At 47.1% G+C, this 24,427-nt stretch overlaps 1 protein-coding gene across 2 annotated transcripts in view; it reads left to right on the top strand.

Annotated features, from left to right (window-relative positions):
- Nucleotides 1-8,773: 8,773 nt before the first annotated feature.
- The window catches only part of LOC132452161 (rho GTPase-activating protein 21), a 48,316-nt gene continuing 32,662 nt past the window's right edge, over nucleotides 8,774-24,427 (top strand). Inside the window, exons 1-3 of one of the 2 annotated variants that reach the window (XM_060044592.1) lie at nucleotides 8,774-9,892; nucleotides 16,179-16,370; nucleotides 19,077-19,098. In XM_060044592.1, coding sequence (XP_059900575.1) covers nucleotides 9,575-9,892; nucleotides 16,179-16,370; nucleotides 19,077-19,098 — 532 coding nt within the window. In that variant the 5' untranslated portion in view covers nucleotides 8,774-9,574. The remainder of the gene's footprint in view (nucleotides 9,893-16,178; nucleotides 16,371-19,076; nucleotides 19,099-24,427) is intronic. The other variant, XM_060044591.1, reaches the window with a different exon arrangement.

Here is a 24,427-nt window from a genome sequence, read left to right as displayed (position 1 = left end):
CACATGAAGACTTGGCTGTGGTGGTGTGTCAGATGCTCACAGTAGCTAACCGTCCATCAATCAAACGTTACTTTTACTGCTGCTGGTATTTATGCAGCACTGCAATACAACGTGCTTGACAAGGGAAACAACACCACACCAGAACAAGAATCTAATTACCGAGATGTTTCCGAGATTTTGATAGCATTTTTATGTTTAAAAAAATGTAACTTCTACGGGTGAAAGACCTCCTGGAGGGGAGTGATGTCATTGCGCGCGTGTCGTTGTCCGTGAGTCAGTTAAGAGACAAGGAGCCACCCACGGTTGCGGGGAGTGAGAAAGAGAGAGGGAGGGAGAGAGGAAGAGTGGGAGAGAGAGACATCTCATCATGTGTCCAGCTGAAGCTGTAGCCCAGGTGTCCCTGAGCATATCAGACTCCTACATTGATGTTATTACATTAATTTGCGCTCCATGACTCACAGAGTCCAAAACAACCTTGTTACTTTGTCTGTCACTCTCTCTTTCTGGCTCTTCATTGCTGCACTGTCCCTCAGCTCCCTCTACCCCTCCTTCTTCATCTGTGTCTCATTCCTATTTTCCCCTTTCTCTCTCTTTGGACTCCATATTTCCTCTGTCTAATGTGTGTCTCTCTCTCTCTCTCTCTCTCTCTCTCTCCTCTCTCTCTCTCTCTCTCTCTCATCACTCTCTCTCTCTCGCTCTCTCGCTCTCTCTCTCTCTCTCTCTCTCTCTCTCTCTCTCTCTCTCTCTCTCCCTCTCTTTTTCTCTTTGTCTATTTGTATTCCGCTAATCCTATCAATTAAATTCAAAACACCTTTATTGTCATGGAAAATAAACATTTACTTTGCTAAACCAGTTTAAAATGTAACAAATATCTCACTACCCATCGCCATGCCTCTATCTTTGTCCAACTCTATCCAGCTCTCTGCCTCTCTCTCTCTCTCTCTCTCTCTCTCTCTCTCTCTCTCTCTCTCTCTCTCTCTCTCTCCTCTCTCTCTCTCTCTCTCTCAATCTCTCTACGTATCCATCTGTTTATCTCTCTCCTTATCTCCATATCTCTCCATTTCCATCCATCCTGTCAACGCCCTTCTCCCATGATGGTTTCACAGGTCTCAAGCCGCTGTTAACCGTGTCATTAACAACCCTCCTTCGCCCCGGGTCACGCTTTTGTGTGTGTGTGTGTGGACCGACGTTAATGTTTTATATGCATGCCTGTTAGCAATGCCGTGTGTGCGCTCCGTGTGCTAAGCACACGCACATGCTCATGCGCGGCGTGGTTGTGTCAAAGGGCGTGTCCTGGGTCTGCCTCAACGCTGCTGGCTGATGTCCGAGCGGGCCCTCCCTCGCTCCGTAAGCGATACCAGATCTCTTCCCATACCAGAGCTGTTACGACCCGGTCCGACGCGTTTTTACAACAACACGACTACATCACCACCGGCGGACAGACTTCAAGCTTTCACTGTCCAGCGCTGCACACACCACACACGCCCGCCGCCCCCTAAACCACTAGCAGCTGAGGGGGAAAAGAAAACAGACAGAATATGCATATGATGTGGGCATGGGCCCTGATAGGACGTAAGCGAGCACAACAAACACACACACGTTGAACACAAGGGGGGCCTCTGGTCGTTGGAATACTGAGGACTCAACGCGGTCCTCATGTGACTGCCGGTACGACGCCCGCACAGGGGAGGCTGCCTGCACATGCACACACACACTCACAGACACATCAATCAACACTATGGATGGAAAATACAGAATAAATACATACACATTGTGTGGAGGCTGCATGGGAACAGCGTTGTAAAGGCCTGTTGTGAAACCTGGTTGATGGCGGGTGCTTGGGATTGCTCAGCTTTGCATTTATGAGGGCTGTATTTTGCATCAATGCCTTTTCTCATTATTTATTTTTTTTTCTATTGCTATTACCATTGCTGCTATTTCTGTTGCTAGCGCTATGGATACCGCTACTGATATCGCTATGGCCTTTTACAAGCACATGTGCCAGACACCGTAAAGTGAAGAGCCTCGTATCAAGATGAATATTTAATATTCCAACACGTGTTTAGAGAGTATTTATAGGCCTGAAGAGCCGCTCTCCTGGAAGCTGATAGATGTCTTGCATATTTCCAACATGCATTGAAAAATACTACGAGACACGAGACAGCAGCTGATAGCTTGGAAGAGGAGATATGATAAAACTTTATTGATCCCTGAAGGGACATCCGGATTCATTGTGTGGTGTTGCTCATGTGCGTGTTTGGAACGGGTCTATCTAGACAGTAAACACTAACAGCAACATTAACAAGTTCAGTTGTAACAAAAACAACAATAGTGGAATACCCAGTGGGGTACCAAAGTATGATGTTGATCAGAGCTTGGGAAGCGAGAGAGGCAACGCATTATTTTTGCTTTTGTTCTAATATGGTCTGTTGTTTTCTAAATCCCCTTACTGAGAGACACCCATTCATGTCTAACCATGTCTGAAGACAGACTTGGTAAAAGGGGATATCTGATCTGGCTGTTTGACCACTGTACCACGGATGTGAGCGACACAACTCTTCAGTGTATTTCCACCGTAGTCAGGTAGGTGTAGACATCCCCTCCTCACACAAAATTGGACCACTTAACAGCAGCTCTGTCAAAGCGCAGCCTTACATTTTGAGGTCTGCTTACAGCGAGGCTACACAGCTTTACCGACGGGCGGCTAACGGACACAGAGGATTCCTGGGCTAAAAGACCTCTTTCAGCCGCTGTGGAAAACCGCCGTGCTGCTCCATGTCTGTAAAGGACGGAAACAGTTAGGTGTCCTCCGTATGCAGGGCTGTACGCTTGCTTTGTTAGGGGGTAGCACTGGTGCTAGCAAGCTAAGGATTTCAGGAGCACGCATAGACTTTGATGAGTTATGCTGCCTAACAGGTTTATTCACGGGTGTCCGGTCTTCAATGAGCGTCTCCAGTAATATAGTGTTTGGTAAGGCTATTGTTTAGGACAGGGTACTTTGTAATTCACTGCTTGATTAGAAATAATGTCCAGTATTGCTTATCGACAGTTATCTGGGCGTGTTTACAGCGCCCCACACCCTCTCTAGTTGCTGCTCGTGGGAGTTTACCACGTTGTCGATGGAAGTGCCTAAACCCACGCGATGACATACAACATGAGACTGTATGGTTCACTGGTACTCATTGAATGTCAGTTGTCCAATCACATGGCCGACCGCGCGCTGCACTATGCTTATCTTTTAATGATTTATCCTGCTCCAAAACGTAATATAAATGCTTCTTGTCACCCAGTGCCGTTTTCACTGGGGAAATTTTAAGCGGGAAAGTGAAATCCGAACACATATCCGGCCCATAGTTTGCATTCAAGTGTCGAGTGTTGAAGTCAGACCTCTGTTCTGATCTGGATCAGAATCGGATCACAAAAGCTGCAAGCAAATGACAATGGATTAAAGTTAGATGCTGTGGCGACGATGACTCGTTGTCTTTGTTGACTTTCTCGGTTGTCATCATCGGCTGTTTGAAGTAACTTTATTAACTACCGAAAAGTACCTTGCTTTTAAATATTTTTTTAATTATGGTGGATGTCTGAAAAGGTCCTTATATTTTAGCTTCTATGCTAGCTGTTCGTAGCAGTTCTCGGTTAACGTGATCACAAGAAAGCATTCTGTAGTTTGAACGAACAGAAGACGCTTTAAAAATACTTTTCCTCTAAGCATTGCTCTAATAAGGGGTAGGTATTTGTCGGGACAAGAAAAGTGTATTTCCGCCTATTTTAACAGACATGATTCCAGCGTAACCCACTTGCCACAGGTTTGAGTTGATTCATATTTCTCTTCGCACACAATAATTTTTTCATAGCATTTGCGATCAAAACCGTCCAACTGTACAGCCATGATATGGGATCCTCTCCAATAGCCACGACCTGTTGGTCCGACCTCCTGAATGTGTTACAGTGTCTGAGTGATTCCATCACTGGTTTGTGTTGCTACACATCGCAGGTGTATGTTTGAACCATTGCACTGCATTTTTGCACAAAAAGCATAAGATAAATGATGTTTGTGTGTATTTGATGTAACTGCCTCCGTTTGAGATTATGTTTAGCAGTATGGTTTCAATCGGATGACTAACCACTGCTATTGCTTCAGCAATCGCTATTGCTGACTACAACTAAGTGTTGCACACAGAGCTAGAATTATAGAGGCCTTTAGAAACCTGAATGCAGCAGTTTGTGTCTGCAGCAATACTAGTAGTTGCTTTGATTGTAGTCAGACTTACCCGTAAATCGCTGTGGATAAGATGCTAATGACTCGATGTCAATGGGAATAAAGTATCATAATGTCTATGATAGTGTAGTAGATGATAGTGATATGCTTCATAAAAGCATTTTACATCGATCCAGTCTCTTAATTTAAAAGGTTGAAGTAAAGGAAGAGAGAGGGGGGAGTAAGAAAGCCAGGGAGAGATCACACAATTAAAAGTGCATATTCAAAATTCTCTCTTTTCCCTAATTTGATGTGTTGTATTTGATACTACACATAAAAAAACCCTTGGATCTGTATTTCTGTTGCTCCAGGTTATTTTCCTCATTGCGTATCCCCTTCTATTCAGCCCCTCGTCGCTGCTGTTACTGGTGCAGCCCTCCACCCCTCCGGCCCTCCATCCTCCCCCTTTGTGCTCCTAGGGTGAGCAGCAACAGCAGCATGAGAGGCAGTGCTGTCTTGGAGGAAATCCCCCTTTCTCCTGGCTCTGCCTGACGCCCAGTGAACTGCGGAGGCTCTAGCGATCTTTCAGGCTCTTTCAAAATGCTTGCATCGCTCGGTAATCTGTGGCCTGAGTTTACGTTTTCTTGGGTCACTTCGCATTGCTAACTTTTTCTTGCCTGGCAAGGGAGACAGTCTTACACACGGTGCAATCTGTGCATGGTTGGTCTCCAAAAGTCAGTCCAGTTGTTTTGAGGTTAGTTTTGCGGAGCTAGGCTTTAATAACTCTCGATAAAACACAACTTTCTGTGATATTCACAGCTCACAAACACTCACTGCTTGTTTTGTAAACCTCAAGTGTTTTCTTTGCCATGAGAACTCACAAAGAATGTGTCTTTTTACTTTTTTACTGGTAAAATGATACTTTCAATTGCATATAATTTGGCTTAACCATATATCATTGAGGACATACTTGGTATTTCCTACAGTTTGCACAACAGCTTTGGGAAGAAGTGCATGACAGACTCTTGTCGTGTACAATAGCTTCTACTGTTCTCTGCGGACCCCAGACTGAACACCCGTGCCGAGAAATGAAATATTTTCAGAGCTGTTTTCCAATAACTTGCATCCGAAGTTCTTGGACGTGATTAGACTGGAGGTAAGACTAACCTGCTGTTGGACTACACTGCAAACAAATTAAAAGCAGGCTTTTTTTCCTTATCCTCCTCCTTACAAAAATAAACGAAACACTGACTAAATTCTCACAGTTCCTGTTCCCATATCACTCTCTCCCAGCATTGGCAGAGGAAGAGCAAAATACTTCCAAACCAACCAACGACGTCATGTAGCATCCTCTTTTATCCAAAGTGACTTCCAATGATGCAGATGTGGAGTCATGCAGACGCCGGTCGGAGTCAGAGGGCCGCTCGCTCAAAGATTGAGGACTGAACCCCCGAGCCCGTTGGCTGAGACCCCAACCCCCTAACCACCGGATCAGCCCGGCCCCTCGCTGCCATTTCCCCCGTCCAGACGCATCCAAAGTGATTAATTGGAGCCAAATCCTTCCACCCTGAGCCTGGTCTACATCCGAGCCACCTGCTGTCCGGACCAGGGTACTCCACGGTGGGGGGGTGTGGAGGGTGGTCCCCGCCCCCATCAGGGTGGTGGACGGAGGGGCTTTAAGGTGGCGTATTGTGGGCAGGGTTGGCGACAGGCTGTTGCGGGGCCTTCATTAGCCGGTCCTTTGTTACAGTAAGCTGGACCTCACGGGCCCACATGCACACGGTCCAGATACCCCCCCCCCCCCCCCCCGACACCCAGCGGTGGGCCTGAAAAGACCCCTAATCCCCCCGACGCAAGACTTTCTCTCTTTTCTTTCTGCTCTTGCACTCCCACACACACGCACACACATGTACGCGCGCACACACACACACACACACACACACACACACACACACACACACACACACACACACACACACACACACACACACACACACACACACACACACACACACACACACACACACACACACATAACTGCTTGCTCACAACAGCACATCACATCCTAAGAAACTTTCTTTCCGTCCTTCCTTTCTTCCTCTCCTTCGTTCCTTCCTCATTCTTTCTGTTCCTTCTGGAGTTCCAGAAGAAAGAGAGAAAGAACTTCTTTCTCTCCTGAACTCCGGTGACCCACAGTGCTGCACATACAGGGCCCCTTTCACATTGTTATACAAATCAGATCCAGAGTTAATCAACTAATAAAACCTACAGGCTCTTCAAAATAAGAGCGTGGGGCGGCTGGGACCGGACTAGACAGCCTGGTTTCCATTGCAATGTAAACATCTGAAACAACACTGTGAATGTTGGTCACAAAATACTTTCTGACTGGAATTCTGGGTTGAACAGAGACTTACTGTACTCATCCCTCCAAAATCCATCATCCATCCATCCATCTCTCCATCCATTGATCTTTGTCTATTTTTCATTCCTTACATCCCACACCCCAGACTTCCACTTCCTGTTCTTGGTGCTGGTTAAGCTATAGCGCACCACTAATACGCCATTGGTTCACCGACCATGGCCGTGTCTGGCCGCCCCGTGCCAGCCCTCTTAACCTCCCCCTTCTCAGTGCCCTGTGCCCTGTCCCAGGCAGCCCTGGCTGGGTGTTAGGCCCTGCAGTGTGTTTATGTGTGGATCCACGAGGACCACCAGCTGGGGCACGCGGGCAGAGAGCAGTTTGATCATTTTTCATCACGAGTCCATTCTTAGAGAAAATTATTCTCTAAGGATGAATAATTTTCGGATTATTGGTTAAGTATTATCGTTTTCTTATGATTATCGTTATCGTTATTCCAATGAATACTGATAAACATATTGAGTATAACAGTACGATCTGTGGCAGCTGAGGTGACTAAGATCCTCACACCACACACTAGCGTATCACCTCTAACAAGAGATTGTTGACACACTTGTTGGTCAAGCCAAGAGAGATGGACACCAATGCCTGTGATTAACGCAGCGCTTTACGGCTTGACAAAAACTTCAATGAATTAGTTATGCCCGTGTTAACAAAACTATTTTAACACGGCGTTGTGTCCCGTAACAAAAACGTACTAACTAATTCTCAATAACTGAATCCCGTCTCTTAACATCATCAAACAGCTTCCTCGAGAACAGCCAGCTGCGTGTATCAGACTGAGTACGACCAGTGTCCTCGCTCCTTCGACACACATCACCACACACAGTCCATCCTTTTGTCATCATCGTCTCACATGGGAATAATCAGAGGAGCCAGAACAATATGGAAAACCCCATAGAGTCTGCCTTTAATTTTAGAAGCCATTCAACATGGAGAGCTGTCCGTGGACGTCTCCCGTCTTGGGCCTCGAACACAGAGCGTCCCCTTGTGAGGGCCAGGCCGGCCGCGGCCTTTTGACGCGCATAGCATAAATGTCGGAGATGGACGCGCTGAGCTATTCCGGCCCCCGTCTTTTTCCATATGGAATGCCGCGCGCTATATCGGGGCGGCGGAGCGAATGTGGTAACAAGATGCTCATAACTTCATGTGGAGAGGGAACATTCCTCGCCCTGGCTTCCTCCTGGGTTTCTCCTCACTCGCCCAGCTCTCTCTCTCTCTCTCTCTCTCTCTCTCTCTCTCTCTCTCTCTCTCTCTCTCTCTCTCTCTCTCTCTCCTGGTGTTAAATGGAGTTAAAATAGAGGAGAGTGTTTAAGGTTTGAGGAATTCGTCCTGACACGCGCGCGTGCGGGCCGACCGCTGATGGACACAGATGAGTTGTGAGGAGGGTCGAGCCCCTCGCTGTTTGTTTTTGGGGGGTTACAGTCTGATTGTTTGCCATATTGGACGCCTTCATAACATTGCATATTGGACCAAATCGAGGTGTCCATTTCTGGATATAGTGAATACCATAACATTGAAGTAGACTGGATATTAACATGACATTAATATAGGATGCATAATGCTAATCATTTACACCACTTTACTCTAGACTCTACAACCTTTGCACGATACTGGGCTGCATTAACACTACACTGCACTGCATAAACAAGTTACAAAACTTAACTACTACATTAGACGACAGACTTCTGTTACCTTCATGTGGACTACAGGGTGTGTGTGTGTGCAGCCCGGAAGTCCACATACTCGTCTTTATCAGCATCAGAAGTATTTCACTGCTTCCTCCTCACACTGTGAAGACCCAGACCCAGCTGGCCCCGCAACCTGTTCCACTGCCAGGCTCACACACACACACACACACACACATGCACGCACATGCACAGACACACGCACGTGCGCACATCCAAGGGTGCACACACATTAACTGCGTGTGATGCCTTGCACAGCTACTAGAATTTTTAGTGGGCGAGAGAGGAAGAGATAAAGAAGAGAGAGAGGGTACGATAGGGACATGGAGAGGAAATGCATACGTGTGTGTGTGTCTGACAAAGAAAATAGAAGATTGTGTATGAGAGAAGGGGGGGGGGTGTATATGTGAGAGAGACTGACTGTGTGTGTGTGTGTGTGTGTGAGGGGGAATGTGTATGACAGCGGAGGAGGGAGAGAGGATGCACATGAGTGGGAGGGAGAGAGGGAGAGAGGGAGAGAGAGAGAGAGAGAGAGGGAGAATGTGTGAGGGAGCGAGCGCATGTGGGTGTGTCTCTTTGGCCGGGGCCAGCCCGCACTCCCGGCACGGCTCTGTGTTGTAACTCTGAGGCGCTCTCAGTGGAAACACCATGTCTGCGCCTGATGGCTGGAGGAGCCGCACGACCCGCTGCCAACGCAACACAACACAGCGCCGTAGAACCTGACGCAATGGAATAGAAGGGAACACATCAGCAGAACGGAGCGGAGTAGAGCAGAGCCTCAGGAGCGGCAGAGCGGCGGAAGGGGAACGGAATGTGCGGGATCGGGAACGGGACGTAGCGTACGGGGCTAACGGGGGGGGTTAGGGTGTCATAGGACGGATCGGAAACGGAACGCGATTGCAGTTGGATTGGGAATGAAACCGAACGGAACGGAACTGAAGGCAACGGAATCGGAGGGGATGGAAGAAAGACGGCAGGAGGGAGGAAGACAGGCAGGGAGACGGGGAAGGAAAGTGGATGATCGGAAACGGACACCTGCTGCGGATCGGAACATTTTGTGGTAATCGGAAGGTGAAGAGAGTAAAGCCAAACAGAGAAACGGTGGATTGTTTATTTCATTGAGATAAAGATAAACTCTCTCAATCCCAGACAAGGAATTCAGCGGTGAATCCTTTATGAAGTGGTGGCCATCTCTGGGACCGCATCTCTGCTTAGCGTCGGCCCTTCTCATCTATCTTCCACCGCCGGGCCCCTGGCCCGGGCGATGACATGCTGGCCCAGAGGAGCGGTCCGACGCCGGGCCCTAAGCCTGCGCCGGTAACGGACGACCCAGACCTCGCGGAGACCCGGGAAGGCACCGTGGTGGGCCGGCAGTCCCCGTCCCCGCCCGCGTCCCCCGGGAGCAGCTGTCCCTGGGCCCGGCTGGCCGGCGTGGACGGCTGTCTGGTGGAGCCCTACTGCCTGTGGTTCCAGCTGCTGGCCCGGGCCTACTGGGGGGACGTGGAGCTGGGTGTCAGCGGCCCCGTCAGGTGCATGTCCTGGGCACGGCTGCGCGATGCCTCCAGGAGGAACTGTGTGTGTTCTAAGGTAAAGGTGGAGCCTTGAGAGGGGGAACTAGGTGTTCTAGGGAAAGGTTGGTTCTCTGACTTCTCTGAGGGAGTGGGTTCTAGGATAAGCTTGTTTCTATTGGCAACCTGTGTGTGTTCTAGGGTAAGGTTGGTTCTATAACCAACCTGTGTGTGTTCTAGGGTAAGGTTGGTTCTCTGACTGTAGGAACCTGTGTTTGTTCTAGGGTAAGATTGGTTCTATAACCAACCTGTGTGTGTGTTCTAGGGTAAGGTTGGTTCTATAACCAACCTGTGTGTGTTTTCTAGGGTAAGGTTGGTTCTATCGTCAACCTGTGTGTGTTCTAGGGTAAAGTTGGTTCTCTGACTGAAGGAACCTGTGTGTTTTCAAGGATAAGGTTGGTTCTATAGTCAACCTGTGTGTTTTCTAGGGTATTGTTGGTTCTATAGTCAACCTGTGTTTGTTCTAAGGTAAGATTGGTTCCTGACTGAAGGAACCTTTGTGTTCTATGGCGATGGATCCCAACCTTTGTATTGTCGGTGCATAATGCTCGAACAATCCTGACGAGAAATGCAAGACACAACGACTTAAAGTCTAATGGAACGATTATGAAAACGTTCCATGCATAATTAACATGATATGTGTCTAGCAGGATTCGACATTATAACATACAGAGAGAGCAGATTGAAATAACACAGATGCTTCAGCTGTATTGTAAGTTCCGGTTGAGTATCTAGTTTTATATTTACTATGTCCTAATGGACAGAGAGGCAGTATCAGAGTTTGTCGGTAGAGTTACATTGGATTCTGTGAGAGAGAGAGATATGGCTGATGGGCTGATGAGGTGATAGGCAGTGCTTTGCGGTGATGTAGGTATATTTAAGCTTGTGTCCAGGTCAAAGTGTTTTCTGTATTGTTAAATTTATGTTAACTCTTATATTTGACTATTCACATGTTCAAGATCAGATCATGAGATTACTTTACTGTCATCATTATAACCATAAAAATCCAAAGGTTTTAGCTTTAAGCATCATTTAATTATGCAATATCACAGCGTTGGGCCGATTTGTACAAAGCACAGTAGTGAACTTTTACCACACTCGTAAGATTTAAATTTTCAATGTATTCCAACTGCCAAAAGAGCCAGCCCTTATATTTTCAGAGCTGCCAGTCTCGTCCCCTCGCCGTCTAAAAAGAACACCCACAGCAATTCATATTTCACATTCAAACGTAATAAAAACGTACATAAATATAGGCTTTTCCATTTCCGGTGCGGTGCCCTGTTGGAATAAAGTATCTCATTGACTGAACCTCTGGGCTGGGGCGGACGGTGAAGCCATACTTTCCTACGATGGAGGGAAGGAGTGTGCGTAATACCAGCGAGAAATAGCCTGTGGTCAGAGAGAGTGAGTGAGAGAGAGAGAGAGAGAGAGAGAGAGAGAGAGAGAGAGAGAGAGAGAGAGAGAGAGAGAGAGAGAGAGAGAGAGAGAGAGAGAGAGAGAGAGAGAGAGAGAGAGAGAGAGAGAGAGAGAGAGAGAGAGAGAGAGAGAGAGAGAGAGAGAGAGAGAGAGAGAGAGAGAGAGAGAGAGAGAGAGAGAGATGGTGAGAGAGAGAGAGAAAGGGGCAAGGCTTAGGGCGAGAGAGACACACAGACACCCCACAGAGAAAGCCAGCCCTGGAGAAATGCAGTTCACATCTAAACAAACACCCACACATACATCCAAACAACTGCACTCACACGTGCACATGGGCCAGCCTACAGGCAGCCTTTCAGGCCATATGTGCGTCCAGCAGCTAGCTAGCCTATCAGCCTCACCCCTCTGCAGCAACACACTGAGGTCTGGTTTAATGAAGGCCAACAGCGTGGGGTGGGCACATCTTGGCAGACATGACACAGTATACTTATCTCTTCAACGGTGGGTTTGCTTCTCAGTGGTGGCTGAGGCTGTGATCTCTCTTTGAGTCAGTGTTGGGTTAGTTGTAAAATTGGTAGGAGTATAACAGCGCCCTAAGTAGAGAATGGGATGGAAACATCACCTACACACAGGAAAATATGTTGAACTGTCATCTCGTTTTGTCCCGTTTCTTTCCTTGCTGCAACCGGCTAGCGGCTTTTGCTACAAGCAAGTCAAGTCTATCATCCTTTCAAATCCTCTCTCTTTTTACATTTGTACCACGCTGGCACTGTATCCCATTGGCCTTCTTTGGCTGTGTCCTTTTTTCTTCATTTTCCAGCTGGGAAAAACTGCAGAAATAGTAGTGTTCTTACCGAGTGTACCACAGTTATGGTGGGCTTCCGTTAAAGAATGACAGGCCTGTCCACGTGCCAGCCCTGCTCTATAATTCAACACGTTTTATATATAGAGATAGAAAGCGAGTGTCTGTAAGAGGTTGCGTTCAAACGTGCAAGACTGCACGTGTGTGTGTGTGTACAGACATCAGGGTAAGAGTTTGACGGCCTATTGGCTCTAATCTGTAATTGCGTAACTTCCCATGCATATTTGAAGGAACAAACAGCGCAAGAAGATGGAGCTGCATTTGGTCCGCTCCACTCTTTTCTGTATTACATCACCTCCTGTTTTCCTCTGCTCCTTCCTCTCCTCCCCTACTTTCCCCATCCATCTCTTCTACTCTTTCTTTACTCTGCTCATTCCTCTCCTCACCTCCACTCCCCTTCACATTTCCCCTCGCTTCACCTCTCCTCTTCTCTTTAGTTCTGGACTCGACTCTTTTCTCAGTTTTCTGTTCTTTTCTTCCCTTGTCGTGCACCACGCCCAATCTGTCAGTTTTCTCCTCTCCCCCTCTCTTGTCCCCTCTCTCCCCCTTCTCTATCCCCTTCCCCCCTACTCTCTCTCTGTCTCCATGCCTTGCTCTCGTCCCCCCCTACTCTCCTCTCTCCCTCTCTCTCTGTCTGCATTCATATGGTCTGAAGGGTATTTGTGGTGATGTCACCAGCTGTGGGACCACACCTAGCCATCCCCCACCTCCGCCTTTTTCTCTCTCTCTCCCCCTGGGGTTTCCCCAATGTCGATCGCCCAGACAACCCGAGGAGGGGACAGTGGAAGAACAAGATGTTGTTTATTGTGATTGTGTGGTTTGTTTGTGTTTAGCAACGCCACTCCAAATATACATCTCTGTGGCAGGAGGTTGTGTGTGTGTGTGTGTGTGTGTGTGTGTGTGTGTGTGTGTGTGTGTGTGTGTGTGTGTGTGTGTGTGTGTGTGTGTGTGTGTGTGTGTGTGTGTGTGTGTGTGTGTGTGTGTGTGTGTGTGGGTGCATGTGCCTCTGTGTGTGTGTGTGTGTGTGTCCGTGCCTGTGTGTGTGTGTGCTTGTGTGTCTGTGAGTGGTTGCTAAGTTAAATTTGGGGCGTAATTAAACCACCATGGATGCTTTTAAACGAGGGTTTGTTGGTATTGTATTTTGGAGAGTACGTGGGAAGGGGTGATGAGAGAGAGAGAGAGAGTAGGAGAGAGAGGGAGAGAAAGAGGGAGAGAGAGATAGAGTTAGAGAGAGAGAGAGAGAGAGAGAGAGAGAGAGAGAAACATTGAAGGAGGGACAGAGAGAGAGAGACTGATGGGGGATATCTTGGGATGTTGCACTGGATAAAATGGCTTCACACTTTAGGGTAAGCTGTAATGATGGACAACAGAAGGAAAACGTGTTAAATCATTTGCACTCTTAACACAACACTCCTACACAAGTGCTTTGTTTCTGTGCCATTGTACTCTTTGAATGTTTATGTATATTTTCCCAGAGGTCTCTGAACATCATCTTCAGGAAAAATAATAAGGGTTTCAAAGAGGGTGGGGAGTTGGGGTTCACGAGGTGACTCATTGTATTCTTCAGCTTGGTTGCCGTGGTTACGCTCCGAGACACAAAAGCAGTTTTGAGTTCTCCATCTCCGTAAACACGTTTTAGGTAACAGATAGTTTAACATGACTAAGGCCAACCTACAGAGAACAAGTGTGTGTGTGCAAGCGTTCTCGCCCGTGTGTGTGTGTGTGTGTGTGTGTGTGTTGCGGTTTGAACCCGAGGATGACGGAACGCGTGTGCTATGACCGAAAGTGTCTGTGACGAGGCGGTGTTTTCTTAGTTTTTATTTAGTCCGCTATGACGAGGGACGTTAAGGAATGTCCGTTACGTTCTGTCATCACGCTGCCCATCAGAGTCCAGCGGCTCCCATTGCTTTTAATGGGGCTGTAAGCAGAACCACATGCATTCTTAAGCAACCACTAGGCTGGGATAATACAGTGATTTAGCTGCATGCCGGGTTTTACCCTCAGATTCATATGACTGATGACAGGAATATTCCGATTTTATTTTTCCCCTCAACTTTATTCCTCCCTTGCATTTTTTTTTCATCATCATCATCATCATCATCATCATCATCATCATCATCATCGTTATTGTTATTTTAACTAGGGTGTTCCACTAACTGCCTCAGCTGACTTGGCATTCTGAGACCTGGCAGTCTCTAGCTGGGTCCAAAATACGATCTAACGCTCTGTGGATCAACTCATGTCATGTCTCAAATCTAGTAAGAAACAATCGGTATCCACGCAGGCAATTCCTCCGTTCCGTCGTTAACCAATTAGATCAGAGGCAAGAGGCCTCGTTGCCACGGCCACCAATGGGTGACGTGAGGTGCTATTCCGTGTGGCAGACGGAGGCTTACGGTTTCCCTTTAACTTCCGCCTACAACCAACCACACAAACCGATAGTGGTTAGAGACCTAGATAAGTACTGTGTTTTCCTGGCCGTTCACAGTCCTTCATGGCGGTCCACAAAGTGCTTTTCTCATGGAGTCTCCTGTGGAGCGCTGTTGTCATTAGAGACCAGGAAATACTCTGGCTTCTCTGAAGGATGTTAAAACTAACACCGCAGACCTAAAAAACACCCTGTCCCCGCGTAGCCTCTCTGGCTTACCGAGGGGCAGACAGCGCTGGGTCGGGGTGATTACGTAGACGGGGAACGCATTAAGCTGTTGCAATGTCAACAATAAACAGAGTGACTGTCGGCCCATTAGTGCGTGCAGCAATCCCAACGCGTTCCTGCTGGAAGATCAACCTCACATACAGCTGTGTGGGTGTGATGGTGTGTTGGCCGTGCACAGCTCATCCCTCTAGCAGGACTTTTTGGGCCCGTTACTAGTTGTTGTTGTTGTTTTTGTTACGTTCACGTTGGAGCCCTTTGAGATTGTAAAAGGGATTAAGTGCTGTGCAAATAAAGTGGAGTTGACTTGGAAGGTGCAGTAGTAATAATGAGGGTGTGTTAGCTATGCCTAATGAGGGACCACTGCTGTGCTTCGTTCCAAGCCATTAGGAGTAAACTGAGGCAGCTTCAAGGCTTGATTTACAAAGTGTTAAGGGGACAGAGTTAAACGGCCACCTCAGGCCAAGAGCAAAACCTGGGCTTCTCTTGATGCCTGGTTTAGTGCATCACATGTAGGTGAATATTGAAATTGTATATAACTATTACCAGGTGGTATTATAGATTAGAGATCCTGATTCATGGAGGGTTGACTTTTTCAAAATCCTAGTGATTGTGTTATGGTATGTTCGCTTCGACTAAGGTACTCTTGATAACTGTCTTTATTGAATAAGAAATTCAATAATACAATCCAAATAGAGAGATATCTGTGAAGGAATTCCTGAGTGAACTTCCTTATTGACTCCTCTCTGTGAGAGGTCAATGTATCAGCTCCAATAAGATGGTTAAGAAGGTTTGAGGTTGGGATTCAAAGCCATGCCTCCAGAGAGACTGGAGCGTAAAGCCAGGGCCTTAGACCGTCGGGCCGTGCCACCAAAGCCCTGTAGAATATCCTGAATGCCTGCTTTCCCCCGTGTGTGAAGAGTCTCCTTATTGAAGTCAGGGCCGGGGCTTGTGACTGTAATTTAACGGTGGCGTGTAATGAGGCTGAGAACAGTCCCTCTCTATGGAGCTGCCTCCTCAGAGAGGGACTTCATTTATAGAGCATGTTTCTGGACAACGTGTAAAGTGCTTAACACGGCAGATTAAAGCACATGATGGAAACAACAATAAGGCATTGATTTCAGCGGCATTATTTATTTTTAATCATGAAACAGAGAAAATATTTGGTTATGTGATCCATTTAATCCAACGTATAACTTAATATTAAGAATGTATGTTGACTGTAATATAAAAAAACATAAACAACAAAGAAATCATAATTTTGTCGAAAATCATTCCCCTGATTTTGCAAATGTTTTGCAGAAGAATCCCTGTTTAAAGTAGTGATTATTATGAAAAATAATCAAATTCCTGTTCTCTCGTCATCTTTCCCTCCAGGCCAAGCGGAAGGACGGGCGGGACCAGAGCGAGACGTCCACGGCGCCCTCTCCTGGCGGGGAGGAGGAAGAGCCCTTCTCCTGGCCGGGGCCCAAGACCCTGCGCCTGCAGCGCACCTCGCAGGGCTTCGGCTTCACGCTGCGACACTTCATCGTCTACCCGCCCGAGTCGGCCGTCCACTGCTCCCGCAAGGTCAGTCCTGGTTCCGTGGCAATAGCCAGGATAGTCCAGGGGTTCGAGTGAAAAATTGTCTGGGTTTGATTCCCCCCCAATGCCATCGACCAGGATGTTAGCATCGTTGAGCGAGGATGATTCCAGTGGTTGGGGTTGTTGGATGCTAAGCTGATGGGTTAGTTCCCGCCCATACGTCTGCTCCCTACCTTAATCTCATGTCTATGATCTTATACCACACATCTGTCTGTTAAATTAGTGAATGACTTAAGTAGTGATGACTAGTGCCTTTATCAGTGTGCTTTCGGTAAAAGCATAGTAGTAAGTCCTCTAAATAGTCAAAGCAAGTTCTCGTTTTACAAGCGGGCGTAAGGGGATGTGTGTGAGTAACCGTGATAAGGATAAGTTGCGTCAGTCAATGTTATCTTTCCCTGGTCTTTAAAGCTGAATTCCCGTAAGTCCTTGCTCTGATACATCAACAACAATGAATGTCTTTTACTGGCAAGGTCATCGTGCCCACATCTCTAATAGTGGGTTCTCAAATGTGATGCAGGCCTTTGGAAAAGTCAACAGTTAAAGCTGAAGCAATTGTCATATTTGGTTTTAGTCCATGTGAAAATCTTGAGGGTCACTGTTTGTCAACTGTTGGTCACCACTGTCCTGATGTTGAATTGTTACTTCAATATGGAGAAATAGTGTTTTGAAAAAAACAGTACCCTATCAAGATGCATCTTGGTAGGGTGGACTGGACTGGAATGGTCCAGTCCAGTGGTTAAGGAGTTTGAGCCAAAGAAATTCTTGACTCCAACCCCAGTGTCCGCAGTCCGTTGAGCACGATGTCCTGAACTCCTACCTGCTCTTGAATAGAATGGATCTAAAACCCTGAACCCACTCTAAAATGCTTTGCATAAAAGTCTCAATGCTAAACTACTATCAACCCCTTGGCTCCCTGCCAGTCATCCACCAGATAACAGAAGCGTCAAGCTGGCCTCGTACATTAATCTGCCCTTCCAGAACTGTCTGAGACCTAATGTCACGCAACGGCCAAGACTTTCGGTGGAGGAAATGGTCCTCGCACCAAGCCGCTGAAACCATGGCCGTGCCGGCTATGTTCCTGCTAAAGTAGATGTTATTTGGGTGAATGGTAATTCAGGGCCGTTGGTGTTGACTCTGCTCTGAAGAGTATTTTGAAGAGCTCTCCGGGGTGCAGAGAGCTGGGTTCCTCCTGCAGCGGCTGGCTGCACATCTGACGGCCACATGAGGAACCGTGTCACCACGGTTGAGATGGCTCTGACATGTGTCCAGCCAAGAGAGACCGGCCCAGGCCAGGAGTCCCGTCTTGTGTTTCGTCCCCCGTAGACCTAAATGGACTTCACCCAAATAGGAGGGCCCCCTGCGTCTTTCTGGTCCTGAAGCTGCTTTCCTTGATTATTTGGGTTGTTGCACCGGTTGTATTAAAGCGATAAGAGATAGGTCATTTAGGGTAAGTGCTTTACAAAGAGAACCTACCCAGCACTGAGGCGAGAATTGCACTTGACGGCCCAACAAAATGAGGGTTAGGTAAGGTTAGGTTTTGGACTATAAAACTATTAAAATATCATTGCATTCAAACACTTTGTATAACGCTACACTCGATGACTCAGGTTTAATAAACAACAATGACAATGAGGATTGCCCACCATCAGATCAAACCTGAAATTGTCAACACCCTCATCAATTACATTTTATTGAGGTCATCTGACGAATGTTCATCCACAGTTCTAACTGTTATGTAACCTTAATTATGACAGTGAGGCAGCTGCTTTAAACCACAGCTTTGGGCCTTAACCACAGTTTTAGTTTCACGGTAATTACTTCTCTCCTTGGAGTGGTTTCAGCCAATGGGGGTTAAGTTGTGGACAGGGTCAGGGTGTCTTAGCGTGAGGGATGCTGGCAGTCATACAGGACACATGTTTTTCTCTGAGGGGCTGACGGTTTAATCAGCCATGTGGCTTTAAGAAACACCAGTCTCAGAGAGGAAGATGAGGATTTAAGCTGAATAAATGAGGCAAGGGGAAAACAAGGAAAACAAACCTAGCTATGAAGTCATTTCTTCGGTTAATTCAGGAGCATTGCAACAACGCGCTTCACGTCCCAGACACACATCATCCTGGTTGTGTGTGTTTTACGTCACATGTGCTGCCCTTAGCTTTGTATAATAGAAGTACAGGCTTCCTCTCCTGGTTCAAGGCCTTCGCCAGCTCGCTCATCCGCTCGTGTGCAGACCTGCTCATGCTGCTCGCTGGCTCACTTGATCAATGAACCACATTCGTTCTTGAGCCATCTCTCACTCTAGGCCTCTCACATACTACACCCATCTACTGGACTCACTCAATCACTGGAAGTATGAGCCCTCAATTCCTCACTCACTCACTTGAACACTTACACACATACTAAGTCCCTCACTCTAATACTACACCACTCACCCACTCGCTTACTCAAACACTTAACCACTCATTGCCTCTTACTTGAACACTAAATCATTTACCCTAATCCTAACTGTAACCTGTCCCACTCAGTCTTTTTACCTGCTTATTGATAAAACCTATTTAAACATGTTTAAACCTGTAAAGCCTGTTAAAACAAGTTCAAATCTGTTAAAACAAGATCAAACCTGTTCAACACCATCGATTTTAAACCAAACTAGCAAAACTGATCCTTCTCTGATTTTTGTCTTTTATCTTCTAGGATGACGACAACTGCAGTCGAGGTGAGTCCTTAAACTATTACTCAATTTACACGTCGACAGTTTAGTCCCTGTCTCCTGAGTCCTAAGACCCAGCAGACCCAGATGGAGCCTACTAGATCTCCGACTGCTAAGTCCGGAGACCCAGCTAGAGGGTCACTGACTGCTGAGCCCTGACACCTAGCAGACCAAGCTAGAGCCTGCCAGAGGCTGCTAGAGGCTGGGTGACGAGAGGCTCAAAAACCAGGGACTGAGGTCCTCCCCACGGAAACCATTTGCGCCATGTGGTCGTTATTGTCTGGTCTGAGACACAGATACAATTATGTACAGGAAGAGAGCACCATTACTGTAATGCATAGGCTCTAGCCCCTGTCCACGTGGCGCCTGTAATGATCCCTGATGCCCGGCCCTGGGTCTCTAGGTCTCAGCTCACCTCTGGGGTCCTTAATGGGACATCTGCTGTGGACCTCAGGCCTGCAGCACCACACCAGCCCCCCAGACAGGGACAGACAGGCAGCTGGGCAGGCAGACAAGAAGCAGGCAGGCAAACAGGAAGACAGACAGGCCGGCAGATAGACATCGGAGACAGGCAGGAAGACAGGGAGGCAGGCAGGAAGACAGGGACGCAGGCAGGCCGGCAGGCAGATAGACATCAGAGGCAGGCAGGCAGACAGACAGACAAACAGGCTGACAGAGACAGCTTGCATAAAGACAGACTTGTTTGCTGATCTAAACAAGCATGCAGCCAGTGTGAAGGGAGAGTCAAGCATATTTTAGGAATGCTCCGGGTCTCTGGTCTTCGTATTGGGGACATTCTTTAGGTGTAACACCCGGTTTGAGCCCGGAATGTGATCCCCACTTTCCGGGAGGCTACCCGGTATCTGTGCTGTAGCCCCCCCAACCCAACCCACCCGGACCGCCGCAACGGGAACATTCCCTGGCCCGGTCTGCGGCCCGCGGGGCTCCCTGAGCTTGGAGCGCCAAGGAAAACAATCCTCTGTTATCAGGAGAGGGTCCCACCTGGGACCCCCGTAGGGACAGACCCGAGAGGTGTTGGACAGGGAGAGAAGTTATGGTGAGGGAAGAGGACTTTCTACATCTATTGTTTGGTGTGAAAAGGACAGTGGAGAGAGGTGTTGTTGTGTTACAGGACATTGTGAGAAAGAGTTCAAGTCATTAATGGACAGGAAATGAGTTTCAGGCATCCTTAACTGTGAGAAATGTATCAAGAGTGTAACCGTGTCCTTAAAATAAAATACCCCGGATACAGATACAAGATAAGAATAACAGTGGTAATCATATGAATAGGAGGTACTTACATGAGAATGGCGCGGAGCTGACTGGAAGAGTGTGTGTTGAATGGGCTCCAGGAATGCCTCTGAGCGGGAAAGAGACATTTATTCTTGAGAAGTCCCCCAGCATCTCTCTCCGTCCACAATGTCAGATTCCTCAGTCCACCCCACAGACCGCATAACAAATGTCCACCCCCGTATGTACACACACACACACACACACAGACACAACCACGCACACACACATACACACACGCACACGCACGCACGCACGCACGCACGCACGCACGCACGCACGCACGCACGCACGCACGCACGCACGCACGCACGCACGCACGCACGCACGCACACACACACACACACACACACACACACACACACACACACACACACACACACACACACACACACACACACACACACACACACACACACACACACAGAGCATGCATGCGTGCAGATACAGATTCTCCTTTCTTGCTCCCATAATGCCCCTGTGCTTTCCAACCAGCTGTAGGCAAATGTTTTCCATCACCAGGGGCTTAAGGCATCTGATACCGTTATCATTATCGTTAGTATTTCTTGAAGAGAATTATGTTTTTTCTTTTTCCTACATGGTTTTTGTTGAAGCATTTTGAAGTAATGTTATCTTTTATTGTCTTTGAGTGGTACTGTATCCTCACGACATAAATATCCGTGACATTATACAATATATCATGCAATGTAATGACCACCCCCGTTATACTGTTTAGAATGGTGTTTTGAATCCATCGGTAAATCGTAATATTAATGATATTGTGTTAAAGTCCCCCTGATTATCCAGACAATGAAATGTTTCCATACCCCACACAGCTTTATTTGGAAGTCACCAACCGTGTTTTGAAACTCCCAGGTTCTGGGAGTTTCATAGCCATAGAGGTAATTATAATTAGAGGGAGTGCATTTCAATATATGGCCTGTCCAGAGGCCGATGGCTCCCTGGGGACTGGCGGCTCTGTTCTCTGTCAGCTTCTATTCTCATTTAAACAGTGAGGCTGTCCCTCTACAACACTGTGGAATATAATACAGTCATGTGCTAATACACTTATATGCTCAGACTATACCTCTGTTGTTTAATTATGCAGACCAAATGATTCATTCATCAACAATGTCAACCACATTAACGTTATTCTCGAATGTACTGGAAAAAAAAGGATTGTAGGAAGGTTAGTAACAAGTCCTAGTTGTCCATAATGTCGTTTAATACTGTAAATGCAAAAAAGCCTCATACATGAACGGTAACTACAGTCCTGTGTGAAGACACACACAAAGCGTACGGTAACCAGGAGCACATCCGGTCGGAACGATGGACTCAGATCCCCCTCTGACTCTTCTTATCTGAAGTATTGGTCTGAACTGGTGTTGACTTATCATAGTTGAGCTAGTTTAATCTTTCTTAACGTATGGCGTGTTTGAAGACGGTGCGCAGGAGCTGCAGGGTTACAGTGTGTTTGCTTGGCTCTCAATGAGTGTGTGATGAGCAAGAAAGTAGAAGAAAGAGAGAGAAATAGAGAGAGAGAGGGAGAGAGAGAGAGAGTGAAGGAATAAGAGAATTAGAAACACAGAAGGGATAGAGGAATAGAGAGACAGAGCGAGAGGGAGAGTTGGAGAGGGAGGAGGGAGAGAGGGGCTATATACTCAACCGCATGTTGACTAGCTGGGTGTTGCCGCTGGCAACCCTTCAAACCTCTAGAAACACACACACTTACACACAGACACACAAACAGACACTTAAGCACACACATACGGCAGTACTCAGCTAATATACACATTCATGCGTTCGCTAGATTGAAGTTGCGCTTTGACGTCCACATGAAGATCGAGTGTTTAGATACAGACATCCCCACCTAACAGAGATGGCAACCGCATGCGCCAAGAATGTGTCTCTTTTTGAGTGTGTGAGTCTATTTGTGTGTGTGTTTTGGATTTGTGTTTTGGATCATGGTCATTTGTGGAGACAAAAGTCTAAATGAAACAGCTTGGTTTGAACTGGCTAAACTTTGGTACATTAAGATTCAGAAAAAGACGAAAGAAAATACACAAATTTCCCATCTGTTCAAATATTTATTTTTTCACCCCGAGCGAAAGTTCTCACTGGAAATATTGCCTTTAGATGTGTTTTTTCCCCCTGTTTGGTGGGCGTCCATAAAGATTGCGGAGTGGGCCGATGCAAAAGCCAACTGAATTCCCCTCAATTCTCCAGTGAGCTCTCAAACACCCCACCTTCTATTACCAAGCACTCGCCAACTCTCCCTCCTCTCGCTCCCCTTCTGTCTCTCTCTGTCCAACTCTCTCTCTCTCCTTCTGTCTTCCTTCATCTGTTCCTGCTCTCCCTCTCGCTCTCTCTCTTCCTCTCTCTCCCTCTCGCTCTCTCTCTCCCTCTCTCTCTCTCTTTCTTTCTCTCTCTCTCTCTCTCTCTCTCTCTCTCTCTCTCTCTCTCTCTCTCTCTCTCCCTCTCTCTAGTTCTCTCTCTCTCCTTCGATCTCCAACTCGCTCTCTACTTTTCTCTCTGTCCAACTCTCTGCTGCTCCTCTCTCTTTCCAACTCTCTCTCTCTCTCTCTCTCTCTCTCTCTCTCTCTCTCTCTCTCTCTCTCTCTCTCTCTCTCTCTCTCTCTCTCTCTCTCTCTCTCTCTCTGTCCCTCTCTCCCTGCTCTATTTATCTATGTCTCTCCAACTTTTTCTTTATTTCTCTTCAACTTTCTACCTCTCTCTATATTTCTATTTCCGACTCTATCTCCGTCTCTCTGTCAGTCTGTTATCTCTCTTTCTCGCACAAATCATGTCTCTCTCTCTCTCTCTCTCTCTCTCTCTCTCTCTCTCTCTCTCTCTCTCTCTCTCTCTCTGTGTCTCTCTCTCTCTCTCTCTGTCTCCCTCTCTATGTGTCAAATCGATAAAACATCCGGTCCACTGTCTTCACCCTATCGCTCTAGAGGGACATATGATGTCACGTTGCATTCCGAAAGTAAAAATTATTCACACAGCAGATTACGAAAAACAGACATATTTTCTTTAATATGACTAAATTCAGTCATACTTGATATCAGACATTGAACAGTGAACTCATTTGACCCCTTGCTATTGCCTCATGAAATATACTAAAACAACATCTCAATGTCCTCTCAGCTGTGATATTGCATGTCGTCGTTCTTGGGTGGATCTCCCAATCTCGGAATGTCAGAATTCTTTGGGAGGGAAGGAGGGACAAAATCCTCCACCTTCCTGTCTTTAGTGGAAAACACACAGTGTGTGTGTGTGTGTGTGTGTGTGTGTGTGTGTGTGTGTGTGTGTGTGTGTGTGTGTGTGTGTGTGTGTGTGTGTGTGTGTGTGTGTGTGTTTGTGTAACTGCAGAGAAAGTGAATAACAATGAATAGATGAGCTAGGGTCGGGAGGTGGCTGAGGAATGCTGGTAGGTCTCTCTAAGGTCAAGGAGAACCATCACTTCGGACCTTCTCCTCCTCAACCGGCTCATAGTCACCTCTTTACTTTACACTTGTACACCAACTTATACGTTCAGCTTGTGATTTCCAGTGTGGATCTGTGTTCCCTTGGGTCTTCAGTATGTTTTTGTTTAAACTTGGGTCTTCAGTATGTTTTTGTGTAAATTTGGGTCTTCAGTATGTTTCTTTGTTAACTTGGGTGAGGTGTTCAGTGTGTTTCTGTATTAACTTGGATCTTCAGTATGTTTATGTGTTGCCTTGGATCTTCAGCATCTGTGTTTACTTGGGTATCAGCATGTATATTTGTGAACTTGGGTCTCTACCTTTGAATGGTTGTTTGACAACCTGCTCTTTTAATTATGCTGGTTGAGTTTCTGCACCCGAGTTTGTCTCTATTTGTGAACTCTACCATCTTCCCACGCCATGAAAGGCCAAAACACACACTTACACACACATTTTGGCTAGGTGAACGATCTGTCTGTTTGTATCAGCTCAGAGAGGGAGAGAGGGAGAAGGGGAGAGCGAGAGAGAGAGAGAGGGAGAGGGAGGGAGGGAGGGAGAGGGGGAGAGTGAGGCGGAGGGAG

Source organism: Gadus macrocephalus, chromosome 23 (assembly GCF_031168955.1).
Source record: "Gadus macrocephalus chromosome 23, ASM3116895v1".
In the NCBI taxonomy this organism is placed as follows: Eukaryota; Metazoa; Chordata; class Actinopteri; order Gadiformes; family Gadidae; genus Gadus; species Gadus macrocephalus.
This window is presented reverse-complemented; position numbering and strand designations above follow the sequence as displayed.